Source organism: Spermophilus citellus (assembly GCF_964194105.1).
Source record: "Spermophilus citellus genome assembly, chromosome: 5".
NCBI lineage: Eukaryota > Metazoa > Chordata > Mammalia > Rodentia > Sciuridae > Spermophilus > Spermophilus citellus.
The window spans coordinates 146,063,350-146,081,864 of NC_138186.1; the positions used below are offsets into that span (position 1 = coordinate 146,063,350).

The window sequence follows — 18,515 nt, forward strand, 5'->3', positions numbered from 1 at the left end:
CTCCCAGGTGCACTGCAGAGGGAGTTCTGAATCTTTCTCTCTCCTTTCATGCTCACTGCTTACCTCCACAGAATTCAAGGTGTTCATTCTTTGACTCTTTGAAAAGGAGCCCCACCCGACTCCTGTTGGTGGCATCCTGGGGGCTCATCTGGAATCCCCAACCCCACAGAGGTAAGTCATTTGTGCCTGATGCTCTTTGCCTTCACTATCCTTTAGAGGAGAACTGGGTACCCATCAGCCCTTACTGCACAGCTGCTAGTCTCAAGTCTCAGGTGATAGGTTTCTAGGTTGCTGTAGTTCCCAATCACCTGCCCTGTGGGTCAGGCATCTTGGGTTCTACAGAGTCCTTTCCTACTTTTCTGTTGGGCTGGGAGTGTGCCTGGAATAAGTAGACAGTGGCTCCTGATCCTGGCCTGCCTTTGGATGTAAAGATTTGGGAGAAGTTAATAGGCAACTATGAGATCCTGACCAAGGAAGGCTGCTCTTCTGTGACTCTGAAAGGCCACTCTTCTGACTCCATTTCCTGACAGCCCCTTGGGGTATCCTGTGTGGTTGGTGGATCGTGGTGCTGAGTGAACATTCTGCTAGGCTGGCACCTCCACATGAGCCACCTCCCTCACATTAGATCCTCCCAGGTGTTTCTCTCATGGCAGAAAGAAGTATACACAGGGTTGTAGCTCAGTGGTAGTGTGCTTGCCTTGCACCTGTGGGGCACTGGGTTTGATCCTCAGCACCTTAATAGTAGTAGTAGTAGTAGTAGTAGTAGTAGTATGCACAATGCAGAGTGGACTTTAGGGATGGGTTTGGACTCCCTCTTCTCACATAAAGAAGAATTGCAGACTTGCCAAAGGCACTCCTATTGTTGTTTCTGTGCCCCCATGTGCCTCCCCAATTCCTTTGCCTGTAAGGGAAGGGGAGGCACCCATCTCTTGTTGTTCCTTAAGGATCTAGGGAGACACATTCTTACACATTGCCTCCTCAGAGTAAGCTGAATTCTACCTCTGGGTATCTCCAAGCACACCTGGCTCACAGCCTATTAATTAAATTCTTCCTCAAATTTTACCGTGAGGAAAGTAGAAGGTCCTCTGAGACAACCTGTCCTCTTTGTCATTCTGGGACACTTGGGATCCAGAATGTAGATGAAAAACTCCTTTAAAATGATCCTTTGTCTTTGATGACCCTGGCCTCACATGGTCTCCTCTGACTTTGCTTGAAAGGAAAGTACATACTCACCAGGCTCACCAATTTTGTAGACATAGGAAGCCAAGGAATTCATCCCACTGTCAGCTGAAATTTAATTATCAGCCATCATATCTGGAAGTCTTATAGTGGACAGAAAAGACCAGTAAGGTCTGCTAAGTCTGGCTCCCTCCAGTCTTGCCATATAAAAACCAAAGACCTGAGCAACTTAGCTGGTAAGGCGGCAATAAGTCCAGCAAGTCACATAGAGTGAGAGGGGTGGGATGGCCAACTGCCAAGAGGTCCCTTCAAGGAGGTGTCCCTGTGAGAGTGGGCAATTCTGGCATGGGCACCTGAGTTCTGTTTCCTCTTATTCAATAGTATGGGAACTTCAGGCTCAAAGGTAGTGCCAGGTTCACCACTAGGCTCCCTACTGAAAAACTGGGACAAGTTTGATTCACAGACATCCAGGAAAAAGCACTTGATTTTCTTCTGCTCTCAGGTGTGGCCTCAACACAAACTCTCTGATGGAGAATAACTTTAATACTATCTTGCAGCTTAGTTTGTTTTGTAAGAAAAAGGAAAATGGCCTGAGATTCTCTATGTTTAGGCCTTTTTGGCTTTGAGGGAGAACCCCAAATTATGTCAGCAGTGTAAATTAGACTCAGCTATGATTGCTGCCATGATGGAAGAGAAGTCTAAGGAGACACCTACCAGGGTGGAAAAGTCAGAAATCCTAAGGATTCTGAACCTCTGCTATCTCCTACCAACAGCCCTCATGTCCTCCCTACCCAGGACCCCTATCATCCACTCCTAAAGGAGGACAAAACATACTGCTCAGGAAATGCCAGGAGGAGAAGTTGGGCCAATCAAGTTCCAAGTTCCTCTTGCCCTTCAAGACCTAGGCAAATAAAGATGGACTCAGGGAAGTTCTCAGAGGATCCAGATAAATACACTGAGGTATTCCAAAACTTATGTCAGGTGTTCAGTCTTATCTGTTTAACCAAACTTTGACCTCTAATGAAAAGGAGACTGTCTTAAGGGCAGCTGAGCTTTTTGGAGGTAATCTGCATCTCAGCCCTGCCCCTGCAACATAAACAAATTAGGAATAAATCTAAATATCCATTTAGAGCATAGACAATTTCTATGTGAGTTAATCTATTGATTAGATAGGAATCCCCAGTGGGATCCAAACAAATGACAGGATGTGCCACAGTCCGGCTGCAGCAAAATAACCGGGGGGGTGACGAACAACTTGTGTACATTGATACAGCAGGAGTGGGAGCCGTTTATTGTAGGACAGGAGGGGTATATATACATTCCACACAGCTTATCTTAATTAACATAAACTAAATACAGCAGTCAACCAATAAGGAATTTCCACACTTAATGGCTCGCTGGCGTTACTTCACAAACCACTCCCTCTGGCAAAATGCCATGTGCCCTCTTGACTTGTTTACAGACCTTAACAAGGATGATTGGAAAATGAGATATTTTCAGGTTCTAGTCCTCAGAAAGTTGAGGCAGAAGCCTATCAATTACTCTGAGATATCTGAAATCCACCAAGGCCCTCAGGAGAACCCTGCCACCATTTTTGGAGAAATTTCAGGGAGGCATTGAGAAAGCACACCACAGTGGATCCTGAATTTACAGAGGGTCACTTAATTTTAAAGGATAAATTTATTATTCAGTCAGGCCCAGATATTTGGAGGGATTTACAAAATTGGTACATGTCCCTGATCAGTCAGTAGATGACATTCTCCAACTTGCAACATATTTTATAACAGAGATCAGGAGGAGAGGAAGGAAAGGGAACACAGAGATAAAAGGAAGGCTGAAGTACTGGTCATGGCCATGCATTGAGCAAGCTTCCAGGGTGTTAAAGAAGATAAATTGAATGACCCTCGAGCCACAAAAGGGACTTGTTTCCACTGTGGAAAGGAGGTACATTACCAACCTGTTGGGAATGCCAACAGGTTAAGCAACCCCATATCTGTCAAGGCAGTCACTGGAGGAATAAATGTCCCTAGGGATGAAGACTCATGGAGCCAGATTACCCTAACCAGGCCTAAAGGGGCCCCAGGTCAACCTTAATGGCTCCCATGATTCCCATTACTACTCACGAACCCTAGGTATGCTTCTCAGTAGGGAGCCAAAAGGTCAGTTTCCTTTTGGACACTGGTGCCAGCTTCTCCATACTTGCCTCTTATCCTTGACTCCTTTCCTCTGATACTATGACAGTGCTAGTGTCTGGAAAGCATATCACTAGATATTTTCTCCCCTGTTAAGTTGTAAATATAATAGGGTGATGTGTTCTCATGCACTCTTAATGGTCCTAGAGTGTACTACTCCTTTTTTGAGAAGAGAAATACTCTCAAAACTTCAGGCCTCCATCACCTGAATTTGGGGCCCCAGGGCCCATTATGTCTACCTCTATTAGACTGTGATATAAACACTGAAGTAGGGGCCACTGAGGGAAAAATCAGGCAAGCAAAGAGTGCAGGTCCAGTTAAAATAACTGGACCCCTTTATCTTCTCACAACAGAGACAATACCACTTGTGCCCTGAGGCAAAAAGAAGTTGACTGGAACTCATTCAAAGCCTTAAACAGGAACTTTTGGTGTCTTGCAATGGTCCCTGTAAAAAAAAATAATAATAAAAAAATAAAACAAAAACAAAAAAACATTTTAGGAGACCAGAAACCAAATGGCAAGTGGCACCTAGTTCAAGATCTTAGGATAATCAACGAAGCAGTGTCCTTTCATCTTTTGGTGCCCAATCCTTATACTTTGTTATCTGAGATTCCAGTTACCACTGCTTGGTTTACTGTATTAGATTTGAAGGATACCTTTTTCTGTATACCCCTGGACAATCAGTCACAGTATCTGTTTGCTTTTGATGAGTCAGGTAGTGGATCTCGATTGATGTAGACAGAGCCCTAAGAATTTAGAGAGAGACCCTGCTTGTTTGGGTCAGGTCCTAACCAAGGACCTAGCAGAATTCAAGGACAGGTCATCTGTAATTGTCTTTCAAAATGTGGATGACATCCTCTATATGCTGCCACCCAGGAAGAATGTCAGTGGCTACTACAGAGCTCCTGAATTACCTAGCTGATAGAGGATATAGGTCTAGAGAAAGGAAGCCCAACTATGCCAACCACAGATTCCATATATAGGATCACAACTATCTCAAGGAATCTGCAAGCTAGGGGAAGAGAGGATTACCCCTATAGAATGATACCCTCTACTCCAGACCCTAAGGCAACTCAAGAGGAATTCTGGGGATAACTGGATATTATAGGCTTTGGATCCCTGTGTATGGATACATAGCCAGACCCCTTTATTGACTCCTCAAGGAAACTCAATGCCAGGGGACAATTGCCCTGATATGGAACCAGAGTTTATTAAAGCTTTAAAATCCCTAAAAGAGGCCTTACTTCAAGCTCCTGCTCTCAGCTTGCCTACAGTGTAAAAATTTAATCTGTTTATGACTGAAAGGGGAGAAATGACCTAATGGGTGATAACAAAGGTGTGGGCCAGCTCAGCAGACTGTAGCGTATCTCAGCAGACAGCTTCATATGATATCTTAAGGATGGTCCATTGCCAGTGGTGGCTGTGTAGCATTGCTGGTCCCTGAGGCAACTGAGGTAAGCCTAGGAAGGGATCTTATTGTATACACTTCTCATGGTCCTTTCAAGACTTTTGAATACCAATGGGGGGTTATGTTTCTCAGATAGTTGCATTCTAAAATACTAGGACTTACTCCTAGAAGGGCCAGTGGCTCAAAAACCTGCTCAAATTTAAACCCAGCCACCTTTCTTCCAGAATCATTAGAAGAAAACCTGAACATGTTTTTCAACAAGACTTAGCCATGTGTTACTCAGTCCATGGAGCCCACCAAAGTTTTCCCATGTCCAAACCAGATCTTTTTTTTTTTTTTAAGAGAGAGAGAGAGAGAGAGAGAGAGGAGAGAGAGAGAGAGAGAGAATTCTTAATATTTATTTTTAGTTCTCGGCGGACACAACATCTTTGTTTGTATGTGGTGCTGAGGATCGAACCCGGGCCGCATGCATGCCAGGCGAGCATACTACCGCTTGAGCCACATCCCCAGCCCCACAAACCAGATCTTACTATGTACAGAGATGGAAGTTCTTTTATGAAACAAGGGGAATGCAATGCTCCTATGCTATGGTAACTTTATCTGACACCTTAGAGGCACAATCTCTGCCCCCAGGTACAAGTGCACAACTTGTGGAGTTAATAGCCCAACTAGAGCACTTGAATTAGTACTACAACAAAAAGTCAGTATCTATACTGATTCTAAGAGTGTTTATTTAATTCTGAATGCACATGCAGCAATCTGGAGGGAAAGGGGATTTAAAATAGCTGGAAGTACTTCTACAAACAACCGTGAGCAGATCTTAAAACTGTTGGAAGCTGCCCATTTACCTATAGAGGTGGCAGTAATTCACTGCTGGGAACACCAAAAGGGAATAGGTAAAATATCAGAAGGTAAGAGATGAGCTGACCAACAAGCCAGGGAGGTTGCAAGGGGAAAACCATGTCAGCCATCAATCTTAGCTCCTTTACTTTGGACAGGACCTCCCCCAGAAATAAAACCCAGTGTACTCAAGAGGAACCATAATATCCTCAAGATAAAGCACTCTCCTTCCCTCTGGATGGATACAGACAGAAAATAGTACACTTTGTTTACCTGTTAACTCCCAGTGGAAAATTCTACCTACCCTACGTCCATTCCTCCATTTGGGAGAAGAAAATAATCTCAAACTAACTCTATTGTTATTTGAAGGAAAAAACATACCCCAAACTGGTCATCAGGTAGTCAGGACTTGTAAGATATATCAAAGAAATAACCCACTTAACTTTGCCAAAAGACCTCCAGGACTACAGAGAGCAGGAAAAGTCCCTGTAGAGGACTGGCAACTTGATTTCACTCATTTCCCTAAGATCAGTGGGGTCTAGTGTCTGTTAGTTGTGATGGATACCTTCACTGAGAGGGTTGAGGCTTTCCCCTCCTGAACTGAACAAGCAGGAGAAGTGGTAAAGGTTTTACTACAAGAAATTGTCCCTCAATTTGGATTGCCTTGCAGCCTACAAAGTGATAATGGAGCAGCTTTCAAGGAAGCTGTCATGCAGGGAATATCAAAAGCCTTAGGCACGGAATATCATCTTCATTGTGCCTGAAGACCACAGTCTTTGGGAAAAGCTACCAAAGGCTAAGGAGGTATTTGAAGACTCTCACTCAAGAAACTCACAACCCTTGGCCTAAGATGCTTCCTATAATTCTGCCCCAGGACCATTAGGACTTAGTCCCTTCATGCTCTTATGTGGGAGGCCATTTTTTAAAAATATTTATTTTTTAGTTGTAGTTGAACACAATGTATTTATTCTATTTATTTATTTATATGTGGTGCAGGGCCTTGCACCTGCTAGGCAAGTGCTCTCTATCGCTGAGCTACAACCCCTGCCCTGGAAGGCTGTTTTTTAAAAAATATTTTTATTAGTTGTTGATGGACCTTTATTTATTTATATGCAATGCTGAGAATTGAACCCAGTGCCTCACACATGCTAGGCAAGCCACAACCCCAGCTCTGGGAGGCCATTCTTTAAAAATGATATACTTAGCTTTTTTTTTTTTTTGGTGGTTCTGGGGATTGAATCCAGGGCCTTGTACATGTAAGGCAAGCACTCTACCAATTGAGCTATATCCCCAGCCCTAAAAATGATATCCTTAAATGTGGGAGGCCAACTTTGCACATGACTGAGTCACACTCCCCGGCTGGGTGCTGAGGCACTCAGTTGCTTGGGTTTGAGGGTCAGTGTCTCGTGCATGGGTGTGTCTTCCTATAGCCCCATGGGTGGACCTACGCTCACCTATTCCTTTGTAATATAACCCCTTGCCCTGTTTAGGATAGAATCTTCCATGGAAGTGCCTTCTGTGTGTCCCCTTCTCTTACTGTGCCCTTGGGTGTGGCCTACCCAGATATCAGTCAACCTGCGGACAGTGGACATCATGAAGATAGACTCAGCCCCCTGAAACCTGTCTCCTTGCCTCATTTGAACAGCTTCTCCTCAATAAAAGGGGTCAGCGCGTGCTCTCGCTCTCTCTCTTCCTGCGGACCCTTAAGGTCAGAGGAGCCGTCACAGCAACCCCAAAGAAAAAGGTATTTGTGTCTCTTGTGTGGTTATTTTGTGCAGCCCAGTCAGCTCAGTTTACCTGGAGTGACCCCTGAGCCTTTTAGTCACGAGAACAGGAACCCAGCACTTAAAGATCAAGAAACTTCTGACTTGTTCTCTCATATCACAAAGCTAGCCAAACTGCAAACTGAAATCTGCTAATATCCCATATATAAGCCACTTATTTCTCCACCATTATATGAATTGGATAACTTAGTCATGGTCAGGACCAGGTCCTCAAACTCTCCTAATCTAGAACCTGTCTGGAAGGGGCCTTTTTCTGTGATTTTATCCACCATTTCTGAAGTAAAAGTACTTGGATAAGAAAAGTGGCTCCGCCACTCCAGAGTTAAGGGATGGACATCAAACTCTAAAACTGGACTAGATAACTTCAAACCCCCACTAGAGGAATCACCTCCATCCACCTGTGAACCAAGAGGAGATCTCAAATTCCTGTTTAAACAAGCTAAGTAATATTAAATTCATTGTCTTTTTATCACAATACCACTGACTTTACTACTTGCTATTGGATTAGCAGTAGCAGCTTTGTAGGATTGGAGCCCTACATGTAGGATATTTCTGGCCTTAACCTATCTAAGCATAATAACCTTGCTCTGTATGCTGGAGTTGCTGCCTACCTGTTTTAATCATGAGTAGATCTGTATTACTCTTATACCCTTTTGTTATTGTGGAAATTACCATCTCCCTTGCCAGTACAGGTACAAGTACTGTATTAGGTCCATGGGAAAACAATTCATTAGTCAATTTCTCAGAGACTATTAGTACTGGGAATGGACTTTCTCATTGCTGGATCTGCCACCCACTCACATACCTGCTAGGGTACCTGTATGGGTCCCTGTGCATCATGGGAATTTAACTCATCTTGGGACCAACTAAACCAAGACTTCTACATATTTATTTTCAGACACCATACTCTTTAATTTGGCCAGGACGTTCCACAGAAATAAAACTCAGTATATTCGAGAGGAATCACAACACCCTGCTTTAATCACTCTAACAAAATGGAGGTACTTTGTGCCGTATGTTTTCAATCCAACAGTTCACGTTGTCCCTAGTGGACACTGGGTTCCACTCAATGCAGTACTCAAAGTTCCACATACACTAATATCTTCCAAATTACTCCTCTTTTCAATGACAACTGTTCTCCTAACTTGACCTACTCGTGCCATGTTACCCTTGCCTACCTGGACAGGACTCAGTGGGCCTACACAGATGTTTGTGCTTCATGGCAGTATCAGACCTCTGTCACTTGGCAGGTACTGTACCAGCCTCCTAAGGCTGTGCACCAGGATGTTGGCCCCCGTAACTCCTGGTTTGAAGGTGGCCCTCTGTCTAGCTTATGTAATTGTTCTTCTCATGGGTTCCCAGACTCCGTTCTTGGGTTTAAGCACCTAATCATCCGAAAGGCATGTGCCCCTTCAGGTTATACATTTATATGTGGTCCCAACACTCACCCTTTACTCTTTGAGGGCAATCCTGTCCCCCAACTTACAGACCAAGCCATTGTCTCTCCCTGCATTGATAATGTTCAATTTTCAGGTCAATATGCCCTTATGATGCTCAGGCAACAGGGAGTGGGAGTCACCATACATAATATCACAGTCAAGGCCTAGGAGAGCCCTGGGATTAATCCTCACGGGAATAGGAGCAGCTATAGGCCTTGTGGCACCATGTCCTGGAGTTACTTATCATGAAGTCACTCTCAAAAGTCTCACTAATACCCTGAAAATACTTGCAGAAGATATTGGCTAGGCTCTCCAAAGAATACAAGGATCCTTGGATTCTCTGGCCAACATGATCCTGGATAATCGTCTGGCCTTGGACTACTTACTAGCAATTGAAGGAGGAGTTTGTACTTTAATCAATACAACTTGCTGCATATACATCAGTAATTCAGGTACAGTTGAAATCAGTATAAAAGATTATGATCAGGCAACTTGGCTTCATTGATATAACCACGGAACCAACCCAAATATCATTTGGGCCACTGTCAAAGCAGCTATTCCTTCACTAACTTGGCTTCTCTGTTTTCTAGGCCCCATATTAATTCTCATTGTGGGTCTAATCTTTGGACCCTGCATTCTCCATATGCTGACTCAACTTATTCCTTTTAGGCCAAGCCATCAAACTGCAGATGAAGATGGTCAAGGAGATGAGTCTGCCCATGAACATTACATGTGACTTCTACCATAGGCTCTTGATCAACCCGGTGGTCCCTAATGAGACACCTGAACTATGTACCCCTCAGGCCCCCTCTCATCTTGAAACAGCTAGAGCAGTCATGATCCAATTTCCCTTACAGCAGTAAGGGTTTCCTTATCAGAGGGGGAATGAGACAGAAAAGGATAGGCAGTGGAGAGTAGGAAAGGGACAGTGAAGGTTGACAAGAGGGCAAGCACCAGAACATCTATTCTAACATGTTTATTTTATTTTATTTATTTTATACACAACAATAGTGGAATGCATTACATTCATATTATACAACAGTTCCTGTTTCTCAAAAGGTGTCAATTTCCATCTCTTGGACAGCGACTGTGTAATCCAGCCCATGACCAAAGCAGGACAATTAGAAGATCAGGAAGGAAGGAATGCTGTAAGACTTAAACAGCACTCTTGTCCCTCCACACGCACTTCGGAGGGAGTGCAGAATCTTTTTCTCACCTTCCTTTTAAATAAAATCCCTGCTTACTTGGTTACCATGGAGGCATTCATTTGCAGTGTTCATTCTTTGACTCCGGGGAACACTGAACCAGTCCCAACTCCTGCCTGTAACACTATTGTAATTATTGTTACTATTGTTATTATTATTGTTATTTTTGCAGTACTGGGGATTGAACCTTAGGGTACTATACCACTAAGCTACATTTCTAGCCCTTTCTATTTTATTTTGAGACAGCCTAAGTTGCTGAGGCTGGTCTTGAACTTGTGGTCCTCCTGTCTCATCCTTCCAAGTTGCAAGGATTACAGGCGTGTCCCACCACGTCCTGCAGCAATAATTACCTTCTGAAATAAGCTTTGGAAGGGTGAAACTATCTAAAATCAACTCACCACTAAAAGAAAATGTCATTCTGTTGTCTATAAGGTGTAGATTTCAAGTTTTGGAATAAAACTTGGCTAGTGTCTGGTGGTCTTGGTTTGAATAAAACTAACCATTAATTACCTTGACATTTATTTATAACAAGTTTTAGAGTTACAGTATTGAGATAAAAAAGATTAAAATATATCATACTTATTTTACAGAGAAAATAGAGTACCAAAATGGCAAAGTGACTAGTCTCAAATACAGGGACATCTGACACTCAGTGCTTTCTCCATTCCAAAACTGCCTTAATAACAGTTTCCCTATAAATATTTTATTCATTAAATTTGCCACAAAAAGGGGATGGTCTGTATCATTACTCAAAATATGGGAGAAAATAAGAAATGCGATTACAAACTATCATAGGTATGTGCTCTTTTCAAATTTGGAAATAAAGTTTTAGAGATGGTTAGAGTTTCTGGAAGTGTTCAGTCTTGGTGGAGAATGGGAAAGAGGCCAGAGAGTTCCCTTGTGGGACAGGAAGGCAATACTTTTCTGCGTAGGGGGCAGCATTAAAAAACACCCGAAATGCTATGTGGAGGGAACAAAAGAATCTTTCAGAAGAAATCTGTAGGCAAATCCCTGTTAATGAGATGGAGGAGGGGAGATTTATTTTTTAGCTTTTTGAAAGTTTTCTCTCTGGGATAGCCAATCTTAGTAATAGCAATTTTGATTTAAAGCATATATTTGTATAATTCTAAAACTTTTCAGTTTATTTAAGGACATTAATTGCCATTAGTGTTTGGTTTTGGTGCACCAGACTTTTTTTTTTTATTTAAACACTTTTTATTTTAAATAATTATAGACAAAAAAGTTGCCCCCAATTTTTTTTTCAGAGAAGTCTCTGATGCCCTTCACACATTCACAATTGTCAATATTTTATCACACTTGCTTTCTGTATCCATTATCTATCTAAACTTTTTATATGATTGAGAGTAAATTGCTGACATGGTACATACTTCCTAAAACCAAGAATGCTGCCTTACATAAATAAATATGATGATCAAAATCAGGAAATTAAAATAGGTAGAGAACTACTAACATAGATTTTTTTGCCAGTTGTCCTCTCTGGTGTCCTTGGAAGCAAAAGAAAAATCTTTCTGGTGCAGTATCTAACTCAGGATCACTTGTTGCATTAGTTGTAATGTCTCTTTAGAGCACTTTTGTCGCCTACCGTTTCTTAGTCTCATCTTTCATTACTCTGATATTTTTTAAGAGAACAGGCTGATTATTTTGTAGAATGTTCTTCAATTTGGGTTTATCTAGTATTTCTTCATCATCTGCATCTTCAGGTTATGCAGCAGGGCTGGGAACACCACAGAAGTGAAGCTGTTTTTCCCCAGCATATGTAATACTTCAGCAGCAAGGGATGTGGATTTGTCCCTTCAGTGGTAACATATGATCACTTGGCGAAGGTGCTGTTTGTCAGATTTCTTCATTATACTAGTTATTTCTTCATTATACTAGTTATTATTTTTTCCCTTTGTAACTTATTAGAAACTTGTATGGAGACATGTTAAGACTACATAATGCCTGTGTCTCTTAGGCTTCCACTAGTTTTAACGTCTAGTACAATTATGACTATGGTAATTACCAAATAATTACCTTGTAATTTCATTATTTCTTCTACCTTCACTAACAGGAATTCTACTATGAGGAAAAGCTGTTTTTCGGTCCCATTATTTATTCATCTCAGTAGAATCTTATAGAATTTTATTTTTTAAAATAGACTGGAATATGTAATTATCAATACTTGGTTGTCTGTATTTCCCCCAAGGAGACCCCCCTCCAGCCGGTACCTGTATATATTGACAGTCTTTGTCATTCTTTTGTGCACTTCCTTAATTTATGGCACAGTCAGAAATTTCAGGCTTTGCTATTATATGTTACCATCTCAAACTGAAATATAAATATTTTTTCATCTTTCTCCTACAGTATTTAATACACTGACATGTATTTGGTGAATAATCAAATCTTGATTTATTTTTCTTTACATAAGTCCTTTTTCTTTCAAAAACAAAACTAAATCAGTGTCTTAAAATAATTGCTACAAGTTTCTAGGAAATTCTTTTTTTAACTTGTTGTTTTTAGATATACATGCCAGTAGAATGTATTTTGACATTATACATACATGGAGTATAACTTATTCTAATTAAAATCCCATTCTTGTGGTTGTATTGTACATGATGTGGAATTACACTGCTCATGTATTCACATATTAACATAGGAAAGTTACATCCGATTCATTGTACTATCTTTCCTATTCCCATCCCCCCAACTCTGCCTTGTCCAATTCCACGAACCTTCCCCAATTCTATTGTTGGTTAGCATCCACATAGCAGAAAGAATATCTGGCCTTTGGGTTTTGGGATTGGCTTATTTAGCATGATAGTATCCAGTCCATCCATTTACTGGCAAATATCGTAATTTCATTCTTTATGGTTGAGTACTATTCCATTGCATATATGTACCACATTTTCTTTATCCATTCATCTATTGAAGGGTACCTAGTTTGGTTCCATAGCTTAGCTAATGTGATTTGAGCTGCTATAAACATTGATGTGGTTGCATCACTATAGTATGCTGATTTTAAGTCCTTTGGGTACATGCCGAGGAGTGGAATAACTAGGTCAAATGGTGGTTCCATTCCAGGTTTTCTGAGGAATCTCTGCACTGCTTCCCAGAGTGGTTGCACAAATTTACAGTCCTACCAGCAATGGAAGTATGAACACCTTTTAGGCTTATCAGTATTTAATTCCAATTAATGTTGAAGATTTCATTGTGATTGAAACATTAAACCCAATGGCCATACCATGGGGAAGTGCATTCTCCCCAAGCCTTTCTTGTGTATTGGCTCCTCCTAGAAGGACAGTTTGGGCAGGGCAGGTACTCATGGTGGGTTAGCTATTTGGCTCTTTGATTTTTTCAAAGAATGTGACTGCTTTCACTGTGCCTTTATCTAGTAAGGACAATATAATTATAAAATTGAAATTTATCTTGCCAGTGTCTGCAAAACTGAATAAACACAGTTTTCATGTTGACACATGTAGGCCCATAAACCCATAGCCACTTTGAATCACCTCTGAAAAGAGCACATAGGGGATGGAAGTGAAGTGACATCCAGTGCATAGGTCCTAGACAAACAAAATGTTTCCTTTGAATATAAACTCCTAGGATAGATGAAATATTATATTCTGTATATTTATAGGCTAATAGCTAAGAAGCAATTCTTGGTCTTAATTTACAAAGTTGATGGCAAGAATTGAACATGAGCCTCTTGGCTCTGAAGCCTGTACTCGTAACCATGCTGCTGCCTTGAGTAATTTGGTTGCCGTGGTCTCTTTCTCTTCTTGTTTTTTTTTTTTTTTTTGTACTATGGACTGAACCCAGGACCTCGACCATGCTAGGCAAGCACTCTACTGCTTAGCTACACCCTTAGCCCTTATCATTTTGAGACAGGGTCTCATTAAGTTGCCCAGGCTGGCATTGGACTTGGGGTCCTCCTACCTCAGCCTCTCAAGCAGCTGGGATTACAGGCATGCACCATTGTGCCCAGCGAGTGCCATGCAATTCTTAGGCCTTCAATTATGGTAGAAAAAAACATTTGCACAAATGATACCCCTCTTTGAACTTATTAAGTGAGAATCCTATCTTGGGGCCAGAGATGTAGCTCAGTGATAAAGTGCTTGTGTGAGAACCTGGATTTAGTTCCCCCCAGGACAAATTTAGGTCCTATAAACAACAACAAAACAAACAAATAAACAAACAAAAACCCTAGTTCCTTTGCCTGGAGCATCTTGTCCCCGCACCACCAGTGTCTGCTTCCATTGCCCAAGTCCCTGCCATCTGTTTTTATGTCTCTGCTTTGGCCACCATGAGAATCACCCAATGGAGCTTGTTAACATGCAGAATTCCAATCCCACCCCTTGGGATTTTGAATGAATAGGCCTATGGTGTGCCCTAAGAATGTGTATTATAAAAGTCACCCAATAAGATTCTGAGGTAGGGAATCTGAAACATGAGGAATTTCTTGGTTGGTGAGACACATGTCCCATCTCAGGTTCACAGGGGAGGGTAAGAATTTGGAGCTCCTGAGGTTTGGGTGGGTGAGGTGGCCTATATACCAGTCCATCTGCCTCTTCATGTCTATATTATTACTGTCAGTTGTTATGAATTAATGATTTATTGATGTCATTTATTATTGTTTATTAACAGCATGGCAGGACACTTTATTTACACGTCAATTTGTATTTTGCTGTAGTTTTTTTCCCTTTCTCCATTCCAATTAGATAGCTAGACCCTTTGTGATTCCCTGGCCTCTGGGGACTTGAAGGACAGACACAGAAGCTGCTCAAAACCTTTAGTGAAAACCTAAACTCACTAAACAGGGTTTTGATGTGTCCTTGGGGAGTGAGGCAGGAGATACCCTTGTGATGGCAGCAAAGAAGAGGCTGAGAGGGGACAGTTCTAAGCATGGGGAAGTGACAGCAATGTAGCCCTGCTTGCTGGCAGAAATGGTTTTGTGGGGCCCTTAAATATGTGGGAACCCATCTTCTCAATGAAGCTTTGACTCTGCCTGTGTCCAAGCATGGCATAGAACTGCATGCACATTCACAGGCCCATTCAGCCTCACACAGGGAGCTATCTGAAGATTAGAGACTTTCACCCTTTGACAGGCACTGTTTTTGGCAGGAGAGTAAACAAAACTTTGATTCTGCCTTGGTGGACTTTATATTCTAGTGTCAGATTCCAACGTGGTTCTTGTAAGTGCCAGAAAGCCCCATACACAAGGGCATTCCATTTTCAAATAGCTTGGAGGTGGGTTTCAACCAGCACTTTGTTTTTTTGTTTGTTAAGCAAGCAAAAGCCAAACAAACAAAAAAAACCATAACAAAACAAAAAACAAAACAACTTCAACACCATACACACACACACACACACACACACACACACACACACACCCAGAATGGCCTGGGAAGATGAATGTTTAATTTTCTTGAAGAAAATAAAGAAAGGCTCCATTTCTTTTCCTACTTTTCAAAAAATTTTTAATTTGCTTTTTTTTTTTTTTTTTTTTTTTTTTGCTGAATTCATTCCTGTGCTTTAAGTTCTTGTTTCTTCAGTTCCTTCTGGGATATTTTTCCTTCTGTGCACCATCCTTCCTATTGAGGAACAATTTATTCCTTGTAAATGAGGGTCATCTCAATGTGGCAGGGGAACTCATGTATAGGTCAATCCAATCATGAGCTCTGTTAAGGGTTATGGCACATTTTAGGTGCTTTGTTCACCTGAATATGTTCAATGACCAGAGAATCTACATCTAAACTGTTAAGTTCAGTGTTACTGTCTGCATTTTAAGCATGCTGTAATGGTTTAGATATTAGATGTCCCTCAAAATCTCATGTTTGAGACAATGCAAGAAAATGTAGAGGAAAATGACCAGAATGAATTAATAAACCCTAGTTTTCCTGAATAGCCCAAGGGTATCTATAGAGAGATATCTATACATCTCTACGTATAAAAATAGTTGCTCACGATAACGTCTTTTTCCCTTTGCTTTACCTGGCGCTTGACTTAAATATTGACTCAACTTCCCTTGAGATTGCCTTTTGAACTCGCTAAATGGTTTCAGAGTGCTGTAGCTTGCCTCATTCTGTAATCATCAGAAAATTTTCTGATGCCAGTCTAAAGTTCAAAGACTTAATTAAAAAAAAAAAAAAACAGCTTCTCAGTGGAGGCTGAGATGCAACAACAATTGTCTGAAATCATACTATTTAACTCTAGATCCCTCCCTAGTTACTTGTAAATCCTCTCAGCTGGAGCAGATCAGTTTTGTTTTACCCAAAACAAAAATGGTCTTCGCCGGAGTCAACGCCCTTTCTGTTGCAGACCAATCGGAATCTAGGATCCGGGGCTCCGGCCTTGTCACTTCCGCCTGCTCTTCCTGGACCGGTAACTTCTGTCAGGGAGTCGCCTCCGTGCACCTCCGACTGGGGACTGCTTCCGCGGCCGGGTCGGCAAGGCGGGAGGGATGAGCGCGGCGCGGACGCTGCGGGTGCCGGGCCGTCACGGCTACGCCGCGGAGTTCTCCCCGTACCTGCCGGGCCGCCTGGCCTGCGCCGCGGCGCAGCACTACGGCATCGCGGGTGAGCCCGGGGGAGGGCGGGCGCCAGTAGAGCGCTGGCTTCTCCCGCTCCTGGGAAAGTGCCTCCGAGGGTAGAAGCTGCCACCAGCCAACGCCAGGGGGAAGCAGAGCAGCCGGCCGGCTCCGCTCTCCTCGCTCGCAAAGCGTGGGGAGCTGGTCTGGCGGTGGTCACCTTTGCCAGTTCCAGTGTAGAAGTGGCATAGTAGGCAAGCCCAAGTTCCCCAGGACCGCACTGTCTCCAGTGCTCACACACACACCCCTACCCCAGGACCGCACTGTCGCCAGTGCTGACACACACACACACACACCTCCCCCAAGACCTCACTGTCTCCAGTGCTGCCTCACACACACACACACACACAAACACGCACCTCCCCAGGACTGCACACACAAATAGATATATTTGTAGTGCTGGGAATTGAACCCAGGGTCTTGTGCATGGTAGGCAAGCACTCTACCACTGACCCACATCCCCAGTCCCTCCTTATATATATTTTTATCATTAGCTCATAGTCGGGCATGTCATGTTTACAGTCCTTGCCCACCAGTTAGGTTGGAGATTAAAAAGTCTGAAATATTGCTTTAAATCTTTTCCAAAGACTTCTTGAAAAGGACTTGGTATTTTTTTTTAATCAACCATGTTTAAAATGAAGAGCTTGCTTTCTGCCTTGATTTCTGTAAAGATATATATATATAACTTTTTAAATTAAACATTTATTTTTTAGTTGTAGTTAGACACAATACCATTATTTTATTCATATATTTTTATGTTGTGCTGAGGCTAGAACCCAGGGTCTAGCACACGCAAGGTGAGTGCTCTACTGCTGAGCCACAACCCCAGCCCATATATAGCTTTTTAAAATATGTTCTTGCTTTACACAGTGGCATATGACTGAAATCCCAGTTACTGGAGAGGCTGAGGCAGAAGGATTGTAAGTTGGAGGCCAACTTGGGCAACTAAGCAGATCCTGTCTCAAAATTTTAAAATAATAATGAAAAAGGGCTTGTGATGTAGCTTAGTAACAGAACACCCCTGGATTCAATCACCAGTGCCCAAAAGAAAAAAAATACATTAGTTCTTTAGTAAATAATTCATTGCTGGTAAACAAATGATATTATTAATATTATAACTTTTCACCAAATATTTGATGTTTCCACATTCATATTTTGTCTTAGAATCCCATGTTGGATGTGTTTTATATTGGCAAGGCAGGGTGATTTAGTACAAGGATCATAGTCATGAGGGGTCTGTAAGCCTGAGGTTTCTCATCTGTCAATAGGGATGATAACCCCAGCTTGAAAGTTTTGTGTGCCTAGCACCTTGCCTTATCAGAGTAGGCATTCAAATCTCTCTCCTCTTTATTAGTGCTGTGTCTGGATTTAAATCACAGGTGAGATGGTAATTTGAATATTTAATAATTGAAGCACAATATGAAAAACTAATAGCACAATTCAAATCTTTTCGTATACATGGTCCAAATAACTTCAGGAAGAAATCTGTGGTAGTAAAATCAGGTACCCAGTATTTGATACTTTCTTGATCTAGATGTTTACCTGGCAGTGTGACCTTGACATTTTTATTTTTAGGCTGTGGAACCCTACTGATATTGGATCACAATGAATCTGGTCTTAGAATTTTTAGAAGGTAAGATGGTTTTAATTATTAAACATGTATTCTCTGTTTTATTAAAGTCTTAATAGAATTAGAATTTGAATCTTTTTGACCAAGGAAAGATGTTTTAATTTGCATTACAAAAGGAACTTTAGCATTTGCATAGTATAGAAATTATTTTTGCCATTAAGTTATAACTATGCCACATTATTTCTAAAACTTATTCTTCAGTATCCATTTATAAATTATAAAATTTAAACTTAAAAAAGTGAAATAATTAGT

The 18,515-nt window shown here is 41.7% G+C and overlaps 1 protein-coding gene across 6 annotated transcripts in view; it reads left to right on the top strand.

Annotated features, from left to right (window-relative positions):
• PEX7 (peroxisomal biogenesis factor 7) overlaps window positions 1-18,515 on the top strand; it is a 118,500-nt gene that overhangs the window by 36,573 nt on the left and 63,412 nt on the right. For 2 of the 6 annotated variants that reach the window (XM_081293972.1, XM_081293975.1), the window contains exons 1-2: window positions 16,541-16,622; window positions 18,209-18,266. Coding sequence is in view for 3 of the 6 variants with exons in the window: in XM_081293971.1 (XP_081150097.1) it covers window positions 16,508-16,622; window positions 18,209-18,266 (173 nt within the window). In the remaining 3 variants the exon portion in view is untranslated. Of the gene's footprint in view, window positions 1-16,398; window positions 16,623-18,208; window positions 18,267-18,515 lie in introns of those variants that run through there. The other 4 variants (XM_081293971.1, XM_081293974.1, XM_081293970.1 and 1 more) reach the window with 4 other exon arrangements.